This window comes from Patiria miniata, unplaced genomic scaffold (assembly GCF_015706575.1).
Source record: "Patiria miniata isolate m_02_andy unplaced genomic scaffold, ASM1570657v1 HiC_scaffold_17, whole genome shotgun sequence".
NCBI lineage: Eukaryota > Metazoa > Echinodermata > Asteroidea > Valvatida > Asterinidae > Patiria > Patiria miniata.
The window spans coordinates 5,527,100-5,546,958 of NW_024037055.1; the positions used below are offsets into that span (position 1 = coordinate 5,527,100).

The window sequence follows — 19,859 nt, forward strand, 5'->3', positions numbered from 1 at the left end:
TTAACCCCCCTTATCCCCCCCGAACACATCCCACCCCAAACAGCTCCCCTTGGCCCACGACCAACATCACCCAAATTCCTAGACTTGACTCAAGTCGTTATTGTTTGTACAATTTGTTTGTTATAATTTCTCCACTGCACCCCCTCAAAAAAGGACGAAAATCATGCAGGAACACAACCCCCCCCCCACCCCCGCCCCCTCCCCTCTTCCCTCCAGCCAAAACTCGGATCCGCGCGCCCCTGGACGTCTGGGTCCTAAGTTTTAGCGCATACATCGATCGTTATCAAAGTTTGACCTGTCAAATTGGTAAGTTAGCTACATGTTTACCATTTTTTTAAAATATCGAATTCTAAGGTGATGTTTCCTTTTTTTCCCATGGATTTTTTTTTTGGGGGGGGGGGGGGTTCTTTGACAGCCGGCCGGCCGAAGACGGTGATTAAACAGCGCCCTCACTCGGTACTTCATTGATTGTGTTGATATATCTAGTACCCTGACACGACGGCATTCATTATAACTCGTTCAATATTGACAGACTATTTTCTATGAAAAGTGTGGAAACGATACTATTTACGAACGTCAGTGAACGTGAACGCAGCAGGTTCAGTTTTTTTATTTGCCACTAAAAGCAGGGGGATACGTGTAAAAAAATTCCATTATTATCAAGGCATGTGTATTTAGGTGTGTGTTATTAACTTACATTTAACAAGTATTGGTTGTGCACCGTTTTTTGGTACTTATACTAGGCTAAATCACATAGGTAGTGGATATTTTGCCGGAGGTAATGACGGCAAACTAACGATTACTAAAGGTTTGCCGGCGGCAATCCATATCAACAGAGGGCGCTGTACTCTTTAAAATAGGGCTGAATTATAAGATGTACATGTATTAAATTCCCTCCAAAAGTTGTGTAGCACGTTTGGTGTAGTGGTTAAGCAAAGGCTCTAGCAAGCGGGATGACTCGCGTTCGATCCCGACCGCAGCACATTTTCAAGTTTTTTTTTCTCATCCCCAAATAAATAAGAATATTCTTCTTTTATTATTTTAACATGTCTCAAACATTTTTTTGCAGAGTATTACATTTTCTTTTTCAGATTTGTGGCTCTGGAGGATTTTTTTTAAAAGGGAAATAAAGTTCGAAATTATAAAATGGTCTGAATCCCATCTTGTGAATATGAGGTAACAACGATAATTTTGGCATGGAGCCAGACTAAAACTTGTCACCGGAAAATGTTTAAGTACAAAAAAACAGTAACTGCGCATGTTCAGTGCATATCCGGCAAACTAACGTTTACTAAAGGTTTGCCGTCTCCGGCAAAATATACACTGCCTAAATGATAAATGATTATCTAAGCATGCTAAGTTCGTTTTCAACATTTTAACTTGTTATTGCGACCGGTAATTGACTTTGTTAGTGGATATTTGGCCGGCATGGGTTTCCTTTGAGTAAACGTTATTTTCACGGAGGCTTTCTCTAATTTTCTCATATTAATGATTTTACTAGCTTGAGTAACTCCAGCTCTAATGCGATAAGACTTGGAGTTACTCAAGCTATGTTTTTATGCAGTGGCTATCGTTACGGCAGCCGTAACGCATTTCCCATTTTCTATCGTTACGGTAGTACTGCATTTTTTTATAAAAACATGAGAAGAAAATATAAAATTAGAAGGAAAAAAAGTGAATTTGAACGTTATGAAATTCGGACTTTATTCCCTTTTAAAAAAAACCTCCAAAGCCTCGGGATAGAAAAGGAAAAAAATTCGAGTGCAAAAATGAGATGCGAACCCGCAACCTCGCGGTGCAAAATCCTACCCTCATGACCCTCTATCGACTGAGCTGTCGCACTGCTCGCTAATACGTGGGGAAACAAATAATTATATACCTGCGTGCGTATCAAAAAGTATCGTAGAGGGCGCTAAACAACGGCTGCCGTAACGATAGCCACTTCGATGTTTTTACCATAATAATGCTAGGCCTATAACATTTTGCAGCAGTACAACCACAGGAATCAGAAGACACTTCTGCATCGTGATCGCCATTAGCTTGAGAACTCCAGCTAGTACTAGCTAGTCCAAATGCTCATGGGAATTCGACAAGTAGAGCTGGAGGTCAATGTACGTGGTAGCCAGCAGTCTAAAAATGGCGGAGGCCATGAAATTCAGCCTCAACACAGCCGTCCAAATCATCCTTTTTTTTCATATTTCATTTCACGAAGCAAAGGATCAACTTGGTCTTGGAACAGAACCAAACTGACCCAAAAAAATGATGATTTCGGCGGCTGTGTTTACTTCGCCATTTTTACTTTAGACCGCTGGCTACAACGTACATTGACCTCCAGCTCTACATGTCGAATTCCCGATGAGCATTGGAGCTGGAGTTTCTCAAGCTACATCGTCATCAACATTCAAATTACAGTCAAATATTTTTGTTTTATAAATCACATTTAACTTTAGGCCTATCATGTTTATAAATCAAAAACTTGATAAACTCAAAGGGGCGATCTTGCCAAGCACTATATTTTTTCACCCATAAGACAGTTGCACTTACTAATCTGAAGAGCGGAGTTAGTACTTTTAAAGTAGTAGTCTGTAAACAAAACATTAATAACACATTATTTTCCAGTAACATTTTGTCTTTCATCATTTCTCAACAGAATCGTGAGTTAGGTATCCTGTTGAAAGAGAAACACGGCTTGACGTCCCTGATCTGAGATCTTTTAATCCAGCATGGCTGGTAACTTTCAGAACCAGCGATATATGCAGGGACGAGGAAACCAAAGTGGAAATATGGGCGTGTCTGGGATGGGCATGAACGTTATGAACCAACAAAGTAAGTATGCGGATGTGCACAGAGGTAAACGAAGAATAGCCCTTATATGGGCTCATGGGTGGTCAACTTGACCGTTTGCCAACTCGACTCGAACCAACTCGACCGTTTGCCAACTCGACCATTGTACCAACTCGACCGTTGTGTGTTCAACTGGAAAAGTCACGTCGTCCATTGTCCAACTAGTTCTTTTCCCAACTCGTCCCTTGTCCCGCGCACCTGTTGAATTCGAGTTGGTCAACGGACAAGTAGGTGCTACGGACGAGTTGGTTCAATGGTCGAGTTGGTACAACGGTCGAGTTGGCAAATGGTCGAGTTGGCAAATGGTCGAGTTGACTGTAAACTGGCTCAGGTATCTATCTTGCCCGTTCTCCAAGTCTTAAATTGAGTTGTACAGCGGACGAGTTGGCAAACGGTCGAGTTGACTCAAGTTGGCAAATGGTCGAGTTGACTTGACGGTCGAGTTGGTCAACGGACGAGTTGGTACAAACGGTAGAGTTGGTTCAAGTCGAGTTGGCAAACGGTCGAGTTGACTGTTAACTGGCGCAGGTATCCATCTTGCCTGTTCTCTTTTGCTGTGAAATATTGTGAACCCGGCAACCTGGATTTTTTTTTTTTTGAAGCACACTTACCTGGTTACTAGAGGAGTAAAACTAATATACACATTCTTTGACGAAGACGTCAAATTTTCGTGTACATTTCCAAAGGAAAGTAGCAACAAACAATTTACCAAAGTTTCTCTGAATGTCAATTCCCATGTAAGGTACAGTGGCTGGAAAAAAAACCCAAACAAAATGTCCGTTTTCCCCCCTCTCCCCCCCCCCCCTCCCCAGAACTGATTGACTTGTAGTTTTGTTCAAGTTCTGACTTTGTTCCTTCATTGCAGTGGGATTTATGGAGCCAGCTTACAATGACCAACCGTTAGAATTTTCAGGATCCTTGAGGAACGAACCACGCGTTATCGACGGAGACAGTAACCTCCCCAGACATGAAGATGACGGTAAGTCTTTAGTCTGTTCTCCAAGAACCAATAAGTCTGTAATAAGAACTCTGTAATAAGTTTCTTTTTTGTCAGATGAAGTTGTGATCAAGTTATTATAAAGTCATCACACACAAAAAATTGAAACATTACAACTTAAGCAAGTTTGAGGATAGTTACATAAGAACTTCATGCAGTGTTTCAGAACCATTTTTTGTTTAAAACATGATCTGCAAATTGGAAAGAGTTCAGTATCTGACCACCACTTTTTTTTAAAATAAATTTGGAAGCGTCAAAAAAGCTTTGTTCTATATCATTATTTTCTCTACTTTCCTTCCTTAACTCCCTCCTCAATCCTCCAAAATCCTCCTGCCGGTTTTGGATGATTTTAGAGGATTGAGGATGAAAGGCAAAGATGTATCGCTTTTTTGTGGAGGATGCATTACGTCAAGCCAGTAGGCCATATCCTGCATCGGTTATGTTCAGCCATGCATAAATCAGCCCTGTGTTTTCCTCGTATTTCATCCGCACCGCTTCTAAACGCCGTTCGCACTGCTTCAAACCACAGCAGTAATTGGCAGAGGATTTTGGAGGATTGAGGCAGTGGTCACCCTCCACAGACTAAATTCAAGAAAATAATGGAGGATTTTGCAGGATTGAGGTTGCAATCCTAGCCAGAGGGCCTAGGGGGTTAGGGTCAACTCTAGCCCCTCTTGTTCCCTCTTCTGGCCTCTTGTAAATCAGTTAGTTACTTAAAGAATATCCACGGGAATCGAACCTGGAGAGGAGAGAAACTGTCATGATTAAACACGCCAGTTTTATCCGCTCGACTACGAATGCTTGTTGCCGTTCAGAGTCCCTTTCATATATTTAAGGTGGCCGTTGAAGTAAGACTAATGAATATTTAATAAGTTAGTTATTCATGACAAATTAAATATTCATGACGAGGTATCACATGGTGTTGTCATGTGCACCCCGTACTTCCAGACCCTTCACGATCGGCTGTCCGAACGATGTGTGCACCCAAAATGTGCCCCAAAAAACCTTCTTTTTTTTTCCTTAGATGTTTTCAGATTTGTCTTCATGAAAACACAAGGTGAGGTGAAAATTGTTGTGTTTGACGGGGAACATGTGGTGGCTAGATACGGAATTCTTCCCTGCAAAGCTGAAATGACATAAATTGTTTTGATTTCCGACAGGATTTGGTGATATTCCAAGTGACATGCATCAGAGTATACAGGGGAGTCAGTGGGGAATGGACCAAGTCATGGCCAACTATCCCATGGCACCAGACTATATGACCGGGGATGTCATGGCTATGGGACAGTACCAATCAGACGTTGGCATTCCAGGGGGTAGACAGGGCTTGCAGAGAGTACTGAGTGGAGCTGGATTCACTCTCACATCACCGCCCCCAGGTAATTCAACAGCAAATGTCTAATTCATATCTTGTAGTCGATGCTCCCTTGACCAATGGGGATTGTCACATGTGAGTGATACTAAGACAAGATAAGTTTGCGGTAGCACCATGTGAATAAATCTCTTTTGTGAGTATGTGTGGTTCTGAAAAGAACCACACATGCTCACAAAAGACATTTATTCACATGGTGCTACCGCAAACTTATCTTGTCTTAGTATCTTTCCACCATGCAAACCTTCAAATCTCGTGAGTGATAATGTTCCTCTAAATGTAGAGTAGATAATTTGTCATTGGTGCATTTGTTTCATTTGAAGCAACATATGTAATCAAAATCTATAAAAGCCGGGTGCTGAACAACTGACCTGATGAAGTTTTAGCTGTATATTCTGAGAAAACAAATATTCTAGGATCTCGATTTCAATTTAAAAGTTGCCGAGTTATATTTTGAATCAGCATCCGCAACACATTCTCATTCAGCCGATTGCAGCTACACGATGTCACGTACTGAGCTGACGAATAATGCAAACGCTTGCGCACATCCACTCACGGATTCGCCCAATTTCAAACCAACTACTAACGAATATTTCCAAAATTGCGTCCCTTGACTCGTCTTTGGAAATGACTTTGTTTTGTTGGTTTCTTCGAAATGACAGCATGTCAGAGGGAACAATTTCACAGGGAGTTTTTGCCATTACTATCTTTAAACCAAGTAAGATTTTCAACAATAATTTGGTCAGTTACTATTTGGATAGCTGCAAATGATCTACTCTACCTTTAAGCCTGGGCCAAGTTCGCGCAAGGACTATAGTTGACCAATGGTTAACTAACGTTTGCCCGAACTCTGTCTAGTCGACGGTGGTTGACTACGCTAGTCGACTATTTGGAACCAGCCTACTGGGGTTGGTTGCTTCGCTGGTAAGCAATAGCCGCGCGCATTCATAACGCTAGCAGAGAGCCAGGATCCAGAAGTTTTGCGATGACACTTTGACCAGCGTTTGACTAGAGATGTTCGCACGTTGCTATCAGTGCGCAGGCGTAAGGTACGTCACAAATCAACCACTAGTCGACTAATGGTCCTTGCCCGAACTTGGCCCTGTTTTCCACCAACCATCCAAATCTCAACCTTTTTGCTGCATATAAATCGGATGTTTTACGCTGGTTTTCAAGTTCAAGAAATTTTGTGGAGTACATTTTAAAAAAACATGGTTTCATTCTGTACCCAGCTTCAGTGAGTACGAGTCGGAGGAAGTGACCCTAAATTCACATTGCCCCTCTGGTAAATCAACAGCAAAGTTGAACTCAAAATATTCTGCATTCTTGTTTTGTTTTTTTACAGGAAGGCAACTTGCTCGACCCACACGAGAGAAGCCCATTGGCTGCTGCACCATCTTCGTTGGGGGTGTGCCCGCCCTCTGCACCAATGAAATGCTGCACGAGATATTTGAAAACTTCGGCACCATTCGCAAGCTGCTGCGGATCGGGACTCGTTTCTACTGCCACATCCGGTTCCTGGACGAGGAATCCGTGGACAAGGCGTTTGAAGTCTCGGGTAAGAACATCCGTTACAAGAATTCTCAAAAGTCCTCAAGTGATTCCTGAAGTCTTGTGAATAAAAGGCAGAGAAGAAACGTTCCGTTATAAAATTTTGGAGAAATTCCCAGGTTATATTTAGGGAACTCGAGACTGGGAACTTGAGTCCAGAAAAAAACATGCAAAACAAATTTAGGTTAACTTTACTCGCTCTTTAGCCGACAAAATTCTCCAAAATTTTCACGAGGCAAAGACAAGGTCCTCAGTATTTCACCAGCCAAGTTTTGAAGTCTCACTTCAATTTTTAAAGGAGACTTTTCTTCAACATTTTGCACCTGAGAGTGAAGCCAAGTGATTTCAATTTGAAGCCTAAGACTAGACTTGCAATGTCCAACTGTTTGAAAAGATTGACCCTTCAGTGGTCTGGTGGCAGACCATGGAGAGATGTTTAGAAATAGAGACTGGGTACCAGATTTTTTTTTGACACAGTGGATTGATGCAGTACTAAATGGGTGTTGGAATGGTTGTTTCATGTGCTAGTCTTTTTTCTTGTGCTGCATGCTTTCAATACCTTAAGTTTTGGGACTTTTATACACAGTATTGAGAGTCCCAAATTCTCAGACTACGGAAACGCCATCTAGGTAGGCTGTGAAAATACAATCCACATTGTGATTTGAGGGACACACAGGTGGAAGGCGAAGAAAGTACGGCTGCTCAAACGTGACTGCCCAAAATCCTCCTTGTTTAATCAAATTCTTTACGAAAATCATAAGACCGGCAGTAATTCTCAAGTTTTTATAATAATTGTTCTACGCGATAGGTTATAGAATCAAAGTGGATAACAGCAACGATCCTGAGCATTCGGGAGTCTTGAGAGTCGACTACTCCGAGTCTAGAGACGACGAGGCGGAATACATGAGGAAGCAAGAAGACGAGGAAAGGAAGCGGCGGGAAGAAGCGAGGATAGCGAGGCGAGAAGAAGAGAAGCTCAGACAGATGTCCAGACACTCGGAATCGGAGGCTCAGAGACTCACAGAGAAACTCAAAGGTACTTGAATGTGTTCTTTGGAAGGGCGACCACTGCCTCAATCCTGCAAAATCCTCCAGCAATCATATGTCGAGGCAGAGCCAGTGACACCCTGAGCAGTGCGGAGGATTTCAAGCATAATCTAGGCCTAAATTGATGCACGCCTGAGCATAAACAACACAAGGTTCAGCCTAAGACCTTGACACAGTGTATCCTCTAAAATCAGCCACACATTTTTGCCATACAACCTCAATCCTCCAAAATCTTCCATTTTGCAAAGAGTTTTTTGTAGGATTTGGGAAGGTTAAGGTTAATACAAGATTTAAAGGGTTAATAAATCTTTAGACTGAGCGGCCAGACTCATCTGTTACTGAAACAAAATACCCTGTAGTAACTTGTACCTTTAATTGATTGATTACACCTGTCGTCTTGATATACACCTATTACTCCTTGATTTCTCCCCTAGCTGAAGACACCTTCCCCAGTGCTGTATCGGTGTTAATCAGTTGGTTAGATCGAGGCGATTGCAAGAAACAAACGGCCAACAGTTTCTTCTCACTGGTCCAAGCTGCTTTCGGGTACGGTCTTCCCTATTATTGTTTGTCTTTTCTCTGTACAGGGTGAGTCAAAAAGAAAGTGACCTGGATCAATGATTTTTTATTCTTAAAAAGCAATCAAATTTGATAAACCAATTAAGATTGTCTTAAAAGAGCATGGTCTTCCACTCATCTGGAAAAAAAGAAAGAATTAGAGCAATAGATCGATGCTATCAGAAGTTATGCATGTTTAAGAACCTATTTTTACAGCTGTACATAGAATGTCATTGGAAGCTATTGAGCTGTGTGAGAATTACAGATTACACACAAGCATTCAAAAACAAATGAGATTTTAATCATTTGAGTCAAGACTCTGAAAGATTCAGCTTTTGTGTTTTGAATATGAGGAACAAATCCACTCTTTTTTTCCAGAAATATTAATGGCAATTTTTGTCGGTTTTCCTTTGCAAGTTTTGGTTCATTCATTGAGGTGGGAAAACGTCCATGTTTCGTTGTATAAACCCTATCTCCCTACTGTCTTTTACTTAAGTACTGGACCAAGTCCCCCAAAATCCATCAATCACACTGCTTCCAATGCACGCTTTGCTTTAGGCCTCCAGGCCCAAGTCCATCATACTCCATCAATATTTAGTCAAACCAGGCCTGCAGGGCCAAGTCCCCCAAAATCCACCAAAATGGGGGGATGGATTTTGATGGAGTTGGGGAGATTAGGGTCTATATTCATCAGTTCGTAGACTAGAACGGTAAATGATCAGTGGTGGACAGCTGAATTTTGTGATATTTTTTTTCCATTCAAATTGACAAATTTGGGAATAGAGTATGCAAATTACGTGAAATGTTCACAGTTACTAGTCAATAACATGTTCTTTATTCACATGTTATTTTTTTTATGAAACGGAGCGAGCCACATGTTTTAAAAAAATAGTTTTTCTAATTCGGTCACTTTCTTTTTATTTCACCCTGGACTCGGTCATTGTGCCAAACTGCTGTTTGATTAAAAAAAACAAATTGGTTTTATTTGGAAGTATCCAGAGTGTGTAGAAGTATTTTTGTGAAGGCAACAATGCAATTGAATTCATAAACATTTAATGTACGCCTCCAGTTCGAACTCTATATGGAGTATTTTTTATATGTGAGTAGAGTTGAGCGTTGGTTCTCTCCTGCGCCACAAGGGTTTTTCTCGGGGTTCTCTGGTTTTCCTCCCTCCACAAAAATCGAACACTTTTGATCTCTGGCTGTGCTCCGTGATCAGACATGGGTCGTACGGCGGCAGCCTAAGGCGCCTTTACATGCCTTCGGCTTGACCACGTTGTAGCCGCGTCCTTCGCAATTCAGCTTCTCAGCTGCGATTAAGGATGATTAGCCCCCCAAATTATTATTATTATTTAGGAGGATGCTAATCCAAGGTGGAATGTAAAATTTAATGAATGAAAACTTATGTAAGATGTCAGGTAAGCACATTTAGTCAAGAAGAATTCGTAGTGTTTGTCATTTCCCGGAACCCTAATTTGTTTGAAGCTATTTCATCCAAGAGGCAAGTATGCGATGGTATGACTGGGACACTCTATGCTTGAGTCGTTGTACGCATGTCAATATTTGCTCCTTCACACAGTCAAACGAGACGATTATCGTCAGAAAAACAACGTCTAGACGAACAAATCCGAGCAATGACGGAAATGGCTCGCAAACAGACCGGGGACATCTACTCACAATGTAAGTATTCCTACATTTGAATCGGTACTAAAAATTCCAAGCTCACATCTTCCATATTAAGACTCTTTTACCATTTTAAAAGTAGGCCCAAGCTTAGTGTACCAGCTTTGTAGTGGAAAGCCCTTTGCTGCATTGAGCCTATGGCTAGGTCTGGTTCCCAGTCTCTGCTGCGTGCATATTACAAGCCGGAACTTAGAAGCCACAGTCACTGTCTGTTGTGTTTTGGTTGAGCATTGAAGGCATCACTGTACTCCATGGGTGTTTTTTGTTTAGCTCACCCGAGTCGACATGGGTCAGCCCCGTGCGGTTTGATTAGCTCTGACGTCATTCTCGGGGCTCACCCGGGTCAGCCACCACAGACCCTGCTCGTGGAGCAGAGTCAGTGGTGGAAATACGTCACACGCATGCATTGTTCATTCCAAGAAACGGACAAATATGGCGGCCGGACAGCGAAAATCTCAAGTGGACTTAGAAATTAATTGTATGTGAAGTCTAAAGGTAATCATTTATTGAGTTCATTGCGACTTTTGAGGCTATAATTCCAGCCCAACTTTTTTTGAGTTTTGCAATTGACTGAAAAGCAGTATATCTCGTAATATCTCGTAAACTAAGACTCAATCCGAAACGGGCGTTTTGTCAGTGGCTATGGCCACGGCTATGGGCATCACACGAGGATCATGATGGCCCGCGGTTTAGCCTTCGATTAGCCGAGCGATCGTGGCTGACCTGCCTGCCTTACCCATGTCGGTTTGGGTGGGCTACTCGAACGCTACCTGTGGGTGCAAGCCAATAAATAGGCCCTGAAGGCTGAAGTGCCTACCCTGGCCGTATCATAATTTGCATGCCCTCAAATTCTCCGGTTTAGAGCATTTTGAGGGCCATAAACTTGAGGATTTGTAAAAAAGAAGGATGGAAGCTGTGCAGAGGACTGCAAGCTCAGTGTTTATGTGAAATTAAGGCCCGTAAATTTCTCTATTTCGCAATGGAGCACAGGCATCCGGTTTTTTTTTTTCAAAAATGGCGATGGGTTTCAGGACTGCTGTTAGGGATGATCATCTTTGGATGGAATTTTCTCCCAAAAGTCATTGATTAACTCAAAAAAATTGAACTGAAAATGAAAGATGATGAAATAAGCTTTAATTTGATGTGTGTCTCAAACACCTTGGAGAGTTGTGAGTATTTTAAATAATATTTTGGAAGCGAGCGTAATTGTTACTGAGGAACTATGGAAGTCTATTTACTGGTCGGCAACCTTACAGATCGGGCATTTTGATCTATGGTCAAGTATGAGCTTGCTATTAAAGAAAATCAGTTGTTGCTCATGAAATGGATGGCGAATGCTCATCAAGGGTCCCAATCCACAAGGTACAATAAAACTGTTGCATTCAGCCACGGATTCTCCACACAAGGATGGATGACTCATCTGGGCTTGTGTACAAAAAATACGGAACGGATTGTCCACATGTGTGATATGCCGCGTGCATGCATAGAACAACCCATAGAATATTACAGGTAGAACAGTGTGCACGCTATGATCGCCGACAGCTGGCATCCTAACAGAAATTTGACCACTGAAAGACTGCAGGCGTGCACTGAGTCGCGCGCGCACATCGCGCACGCACGACGCGCACGTGCCGTGTCACGCATCTAACCAGAAATTTGGGGAAGTCATTTATCCTTGTTTAGAGGATCCGTGATTCAGCTGACAAAAATTGGCCAGAGAAAACAGAACTTGTAAGTATGAAATCCGAAACGATTAATTCTTGTGATTTCCGTACCTAATCATTTTAACAAGTCTTCTGAGACTTTCTCGCGGGGGAAATAAGCCAGAACAGAAGGTCATCGCAGGGGGAATCGAACCCAAGCCCGGCAAGACGTAGTCAGGATGCAGAACCTAGTCAACCAGAGGAAAGTGTCAGGTTCCCCTCACCCCCTACTCAGTGTTTTTCTTATTTGTTTTGTTCAACACTCTTTTGCGAATCGTCGTTACAAAGTATCCTTGATCAACCAAGTGTTTGTCCGTGCCACCAAGCAACCGTCTAGAGATCAGTTCAGCAAAGCACAACGGAAGCACATTGATAGCTGGAAGAAAACTGTCCAGGTAAGTTGGGGGGGGGAGTGGTAGAACTAGAGAAAAGGGGTGTGGCTATGAATATGCACGATGGGCGGTGCCAGTGGGTAGGGCCAGTAGGCGGAGTCTAGAAGATTTGGTATTTGACGTCTTTCAGTGAAACAAAAAGCTAAGAGTGATTTGGAGTGTAGCAAAACAGTGGGAACTTGGACTCATGATTAGAGGGTCAAGGGTTCGAATCCAGCCGCTGGTCGTATGTTGTGTCCCTAGGCAAGCCTCTTTACCCTAATTACATCTCTCCGTCCAGAAGAAATGAGATGGACTAGCATCCCATCCAGTAGTCTGAGTATCCCCTGTTGTCCATGGAGCCCTATCTCCAGTCCAACGTCTGATATATCTAAGCATGCAGATTTATGCGACCCCGCAGCCAATCGGAGTCGACTTTACTAAATCGTGACGTCATTTCATTCCGAAATCAGGACTGAGTTTTAATTGGTCGATTGGGATGCAGTGCTTTTGTAATACAACAGCTGCCGGGCGCACATAGATCTACAAAACGTAGATGCAACCATGCTTGGCCGGCTCTAATATTGCTTGGCGTATCGCGTAACGTATCGTTACAGAGTGCGTGACCGCAGACTTAATTACTCAACTCGCAGCGTATAGAAAGAATAATACATGTCGCATCTAGGCTTTATTTATAGATATCCATGACGAGACCCGATATAGAAAGCGCCCGTTGAATGGTCAGAATGTCAAGGTCAAAACTCAGTCTTTTTTTGCATAATTAATCGCTGAATCAGCTCACATATACTAAAGACTACCCATCCAGGGGAAATAGAAAGGCTCTTTATTTCGTCGGTCGCACCACGAAATGACGTATCGTGTGCACAAAGTCCACACACGACACGTCACTTCGTGGTGCAGCCATTTTGTAACATACCAAGGAAACTGCAATCAATGGTGAGCCACATGTGTATTGTCTTGAACCAAAAATGCGTTGGGAGACCTGATGTTGCTACAAACTCGGTAATGGTTTGAATACATAATGTTTCTAGTTACTATAGGTGTTCAGAACTTCAGGTAAGTGCAGTTTTTTTATTCTTGAATTTTGAGGGCCGTGCCAAGATATTTGAGATATCAAGATCATTTTGCATGGTGAAGCTGTGGACAATATTAAAGGATTGCTTGAAGAACAAATATCAGACACATTGAACAACATGGTGTCCTACTTTCCAATGTTTAGCTTAAGTACGTTCATAAAAACTTGCATCATTTCAAGCATCCTGTGAATTTTCGTATCAATTTCCAATGATGGTCAGCCGAATAGTGTCCCCAATTTACCAAATTTAGTTATTCCACAGTTTGTTTGCAATCGGTTAAACATCCGTGATCGGCTGCAAGCCAGCTAGTCTGGTTCCCTGACCTGACAATTCCCCGGCATCTATAAATTGCTTCGAACCAGACTATAGGAACATTTTTTTCCCTTGGTTTTTCCAGCATCTGTGAGCACAAAACTTTAAACAGGCCAGTGTCACAATATTTGCTACAAAATACTAACCCCCAAATCCATCCACTTCTGAAAATGACAGCAAAAGCAAATGTTGTAAATTACCTTTAAATTGTGTAAGTTACGAACTATGGAACAAATGGCTTTACTACAAAAATACTTTGCTTCAGAGGTCTATACAGTGCCATTGTGTATGACACCTGTTAATAGGAAGAATCCACCTGCTATGATTGATTGCTATTCCATCTTGCCATCTACAGGAGCAGTGCAGCCCCATGCAGGAGGAGCTCGGTATGACCGACAAAGGAGAGGCCGATATGGATGTATCCGACGAAGAGGAAACGGTGGTTAGCATCAAGGAAGAACAAGGAGTTAAGAGAGGACCCACAGGGGATGAAGAAGCCAAGAGAATCCGGCGCGATCTCGCCCTGGAGCCACCGCCGCCGCCACTGGAACTTGCCGGTAAGTCACACAAAGTCACGGCCTCCAGCTGCCAGATTAATTCCTGATTTCCTTGACCAAGGTGTTTGTGTTGCCTGTTAGCAGTCTGCAGCCTTTCAGCTTTCGTTAGAAACATCTACAGGATGAGTTAAAAAAAGCAGAACCCAAACCCCCAAAAATATATTTCTTATTTAAAAAAAAAAAAATATGTAGGACCAAAAATAATAATGACTGGAAAGCCAGTTTCATAAGCTACTTTTAAATGAAAAATTTACTGCAATTGCTCAATCCGTTCAAAGAATATCACCATTTATTAAAATGTTTATATCCAAATATAAGCAATTTATTGTGTGTTTAGAAGAACAAATGACACAGAATACTTGTTTCAACAACTGTCATTAACTGTAGAACACAATAGCTTTATTAACAACCCTGCTAAGGCAAACAATGTGATTTATAAAATCCCTTTTTTTTTTCAAAAGACTGGCCTTCAAAAGGACTTTGTTGAATAAACTTTTAAACTGAGATTTTTTTTCACTGGTGATGTTTGAAGACAATTGTGATGATTCTTGAAATCACATTTTTGGGCAAAGAGGTTGTAGGGTCATTGTGTTCAAATGGTAATATACTTTGAACGGCTTGAGCAATTTTAGTAATTTTTTCAACAAAAAGTAGCTTATGAAATGGACTTTCCAGTCATTATTATTGTTGGTGCTACAAATGTTTTTAAATACGAAATATATTTGTTGAGGTTTGGTTCCGCATTTTTTGACTCGCCCTGTAGTTTTGCTTTGGTCACCTGTCCTTTTTTTTTCTCCCTCAATACATCCAGTGATTTCTTTAAATAATCAAACTGATGTTACCATCATTCCCTCCTATTTTTTGGCAATTTTTCACCAATTTATTTTCTCTTTCGGCCCCTAGTTGCTTCAGCACCCCCCAGCAGCATCAGTAAAGATGAAGCCGACGCCCTCAGATGTCAACTAGAGGCGTTCCGTAACGAGGTGGACCTCTTGAAGATGGAGAAGTTGCAATATGCCGATGAGAAGGAGACACAGATCAAGGCCCTGCAGCATGCACTGCTTGGGATGCAACAGGTTGGTCAGGAAATCCCTGTCTGGTCATATCAAAGCCCCTCCCAAATCTAAGCTCCTCCCCAATCTTAGCCCCTCCCCGATCTTAGCTCCTCCCTGACTTCGCCCCTCTCCAATCTTAACTGCCCCCGATCTAACCATACACTCAATCCCTCCCCTCAAAGCCCCTCCCAAATCTTCGCCCCTCCCCAATCTTAGCCCCTCCCCGATCTTAGCTCCTCCCCGACCTTAGCCCCTCCCTGATCTGTGCCCCTCTCCAATCTTAACTGCCCCCGATCTAACCATACACTCAATCCCTCCCCTCAAAGCCCCACCCAAACCTTAGCCCTCCCCAATCTTAGCCCACCCCAATCTTAGCCCTCCCCAATCTTAGCCCACCCCAATCTTAGCCCCTCCCCGATTTTAGCTCCTCCCTGACTTCGCCCCTCTCCAATCTTAACTGCCCCCGATCTAACCATACACTCAATCCCTCCCCTCAAAGCCCCACCCAAATCTTCGCCCCTCCCCAATCTTAGCCCACCCAAATCTTCGCCCCTCCCCAATCTTAGCCCCTCCCCGATCTTAGCTCCTCCCCGACCTTAGCCCCTTCCTGATCTTTGCCCCTCTCCAATCTTAACTGCCCCCGATCTAACCATACACTCAATCCCTCCCCTCTAAGCCCCACCCAAATCTTAGCCCTCCCCAATCTTAGCCCACCCCAATCTTAGCCCCTCCCCGATCTTAGCTCCTCCCTGACTTCGCCCCTCTCCAATCTTAACCGCCCCTGATCTAACCATACACTCAATCCCTCCCCTTAAAGCCCCACCCAAACCTTAGCCCTCCCCAATCTTAGCCCACCCCAATCTTAGCCCCTCCCCGACCTTAGCCCCTCCCTGATCTTTGCCCCTCTCCAATCTTAACCGCCCCCGATCTAACCATACACTCAATCCCTCCCCTCAAAAGCCCCACCCAAACCTTAGCCCTCCCCAATCTTAGCCCACCCCAATCTTAGCCCCTCCCCGATCTTAGCTCCTCCCTGACTTCGCCCCTCTCCAATCTTAACCACCCCCGATCTAACCATGCACTCAATCCCTCCCATCAACTTTTAGTAAATCCCATCCTTTTTATAAATTTGTAACTCTCCCTCGAAACCCTTTTCATTCCTTGAGAAATTCCTCTCTTCTCCATTTTAACGAAACATCCAATTTAGATATTAAGTATTGGTTTTTCTGATCAGTTTGTTGATCAATTTACAACAAAAAAAAGTCTCCGGTTTCTGGTATGGAGCTTGCCCCAAAAAGTGGTGCGGCGACGCGGCTTTTTTTTTTTTTTTACCTGTTTTTTTTCTTCAAATGTCGGCTGATGACTGCAAATGGTGCCCGACTAAACTTAGTGCAAATATATGGGAGTCCAGAGAGGCCACATAAAGCTTATTCTCGAGCATAACCCCATCTAAAAACACGTTAAAATTGTGCAGCAGCAGGATTCCAGTCAAACCAGTGAGTTTGGCGGTTTTGAGACATCATCTTTTATTGAAAAAACAAACTTTTTCATTTTGCCGACGCGCATGGCTACGGCGACGCGCGCGCATACCAGAAACCGGAGACTTTTTTTTTGTGGCCTAATGTGATTGTTTTTTTTAAACAGCAATTGATGGAAGCCAAGAACAAGTTGAAGAAGGAAGATGAAACGAAGAAAGCTGAGGTAAGAACGGTCAAAAAGATCATTTTTTCCCATTATTCCTCATGAATAGTCCCTGGTTTCTGTTGTGAATTCTGCATCGACGAACCAATTTGTCCTACTTGTGTCGGTGAAGAATTTCCCTCATCAGTCAACCGTTAAAACTTCAATAATATTGTAGCTTTCTTTTGACACGACTGGTTTTACATTCCCACATCAGCTGAAGACCCAAATTGAGTTCTGATTGTTGTTTTTTTCGTCTCCCTAGAAATCGGATTCTGAATCGGAGGCTAAAGAGGCAAGTAGCAGCAAGGCTGACATCACGTCAACGGAGGGCACAGAACTCGCGGAGAATGACGCAATGCTTGTGGGTAAGTCTGCAGCAGCTCAAGATCAGCGCAATCTGGTCTCTACCTTCACAGGTACCCATTTATACTCCTGGGTGGGGAGAGGCAATTGTAGTAAAGTGTCTTGCCCAAGAACACAAGCACCATGTTCCCTGTCCGGGTTCGAACCCACGTGCCGCGGCATGTGAGTCGAACACTGTAACCATTGGACCACAGCGCTCCACCATGTGCTCATACTGGTTCACGCGCGTAAAGTGCAATGCATGCTTGACAAAATTGAATTCTGAACTGCAGCATCTTCGCTTGAGCTCAGGCGTCGTCGGCCAGTATTCGAATGTCTCTCCCAGTGGTCTTCCCCAACTCTCCCTTTCTTACCGTTGAGGGGGTACTTGTACCCAGAGCCGATAAGATTGTTCCTGCATGTTCATTCCGTTTGCCGACTCAACTAGAAGTAATAGGCAATCCATTGTAACCAGCAAGCCATGATGAACAGTTTGGTATTTACGTTTTATCAAACCTTTTTTGTACATCTTGCAGGCATCATCAGCACATTCCTACATGTTCATCCCTTTGGCGCGTCCGTTGAGTATCTCTGGTCCTATCTGCAACGGCTCAGCTTTAACGTCTCTCCACAACAAATTGAAGGTAAGAAGCCGGTGATTTCAAGAAAAATATCAAGATGTCTCAATTTACAACACAACACATCAATGTTTGCTCTTCCCGTAAAGTTGTATCAAATTACTAGAGCGCTATCTCGCTGCACTAATGATGCCAGCTGGGCACATCCATGTTTGTGCACAAATGGAAAACTCAAAATTTAGTACAGCTTTAGTATGGCTATTTGCGTATCTGCGTTTGTATTGTATGCGGGTGCGTTATCGAAGCCGATACGCCCAAATACACTGCGAAGGCGCTGCAGGTAATGTTTGCCTTGAAGTTTTTAACCGTCGTACTCGCAGAAAACGCGCCTACGTTGTTTGCGTATGTTGTACTTGCGCGTTGCATTTAGAGTACATTATCCGATATCCATTTCGAGTTATTCTATTATGCTCCGCAAACAGGCACATGAATTCAAAATGACTGCGTCCTGGATCTCGAAGTAATCCGTGCGGGGCAATGAGGGGCTAGCGCTCTAGTAGTTTAATATAGCTCTATGACTCGTCCCCACTGCCTAATACAGGGTGGATAAAAAAAAAACGAAACCCAGATATTATTGCTACTTGGAACAGAAGTAGGGCACATGTGAATCAAAGGGAGATATCCTCTGTTAGGGTTGAATCTCCTCTCGAAAATGACACCCTGATCATGTCCTTACATTCACGGCTGACTGAGCAGTGACCAATTTTATGAAAGGGTCTATTTAGAGAATTGCGCCGGTTTTCATGGTGAAATCTCTTCTTTTTTTTCCCACTGCCTTGATTGGCAACCATAGCCTTTCACTCTGTGAAAAATTACACCACAAAAACCACAATTGAAAAGTGGCGCAATTCTCTAAATAGACCCTTTCATAAAATTGGTCACTGCTCAGTCAAACGAGAATGTAAGGACATGATCAGGGTGTCATTTTAAAGAGGAGATTCAACCCTAACAGAGGATATCTCCCTTTGATTCACATGTGCCCTACTTCTGTTCCAATTAGCAATAATATCTCAGATTCGGGGGTTTTTGGATCCACCCTGTATAATAAAGCTCTTGGGTAGGGACGCTCGGACGATCCAAACCACAGTGTAGTGAAAAAACAGATTTTGTCGACATCCAGTAAATGACGCTTTTCCTTTTTCCTTTTATTGTTTTTTTTTTGGTGTGTGTGTCTATAGGTTTATTAAGCAAGTTCCCCAAGATGTTCCAACAAGAACTGTTTGGAGTCGGCGCCACGCTGGAGAAACGCTGGAAGTTCATCGGCTATAATACGTGCATGGGACAGTCGCCTAGCAACCGCACAACCACCACAAACTGATGCATGATGGGAAATGGCGAGCTTATTTTTTAGGAGAAACGGCGGATGTCTGTCGGTTTATCCTACATGCTAAGGACAGTTGTCCAGCAACCGTACATCAACATTTGTGCGTAAATTTAGACCTACATTATACTTAAAATCTTCCGCACTGCTCCAGGATGTCACTGGCTCTGCCTCAACATATTGCCGGAGGATTTTGCAGGATTGAGGCAGTGGTCACCCCTCCAAGGACCACATTCAAGAAACAAGGGAGGTTCTCCTGTCGGCTGAATTTATCGAACGGTCGCCGTGTTTCATCACGTATTTATATATTGTAGATCTTTTTTTACTGTTTGCGAAAGGAGACACGATGCAGAAGAATTTCCACAGCATTGCTTGAACTTCAGTTCTGCCAAATGTTGAAATTGGACGTCAATGCTAACCTTCCCAAATCCTCCAAAATGCTCTTTGGAATATGGAAGATTTTGCAGGATGGAGACTGCATGGCAAAAATGTGTGGCTGATTTCGGAGGATGCACTGTGTTAAGGTCTTGGGCCGGACCTTGTGTTGTTTATGCTCAGCTGTGCATAAATTTAGACCTACATTATACTTGCACTGCTCCAGGACGTCACTGGCTCTGCCTCAACATGTTGACAGTGATTGCTGGAGGATTTTGCAGGATTGAGGCAGTGGTCACCCCTCCAAGGACCACATTCAAGAAACAACAGAGGATTTTTGCAGGATTGAGGCT

The 19,859-nt window shown here is 43.0% G+C and overlaps 1 protein-coding gene across 1 annotated transcript; it reads left to right on the plus strand.

Annotated features, from left to right (window-relative positions):
* Positions 1-540: 540 nt before the first annotated feature.
* On the plus strand, positions 541-19,649 carry LOC119723606 (ecto-NOX disulfide-thiol exchanger 1-like). The gene is made up of 15 exons (XM_038194344.1): positions 541-678; positions 2,651-2,826; positions 3,710-3,823; positions 5,002-5,220; positions 6,559-6,771; positions 7,573-7,800; positions 8,246-8,357; positions 9,949-10,049; positions 12,044-12,150; positions 13,891-14,092; positions 14,996-15,168; positions 16,792-16,848; positions 17,093-17,195; positions 17,709-17,816; positions 18,989-19,649. The coding sequence occupies exons 2-15, from the start codon at positions 2,724-2,726 to the stop codon at positions 19,126-19,128; spliced, it is 1,980 nt and encodes a 659-aa protein (XP_038050272.1). The 5' UTR covers positions 541-678; positions 2,651-2,723; the 3' UTR covers positions 19,129-19,649.
* The last annotated feature ends 210 nt before the right edge of the window (positions 19,650-19,859 follow it).

Bases quoted from the DNA above. Each gene is read 5' to 3' on its own strand.
- LOC119723606 (XM_038194344.1), top strand. From the start codon at position 2,724: ATGGCTGGTAACTTTCAGAACCAGCGATATATGCAGGGACGAGGAAAC. The intron at 10,050-12,043 runs GTAAGTATTCCT...GTCGTTACAAAG, and splicing joins CGGGGACATCTACTCACAAT to TATCCTTGATCAACCAAGTG. The intron at 17,196-17,708 runs GTAAGTCTGCAG...TACATCTTGCAG, and splicing joins GAATGACGCAATGCTTGTGG to GCATCATCAGCACATTCCTA.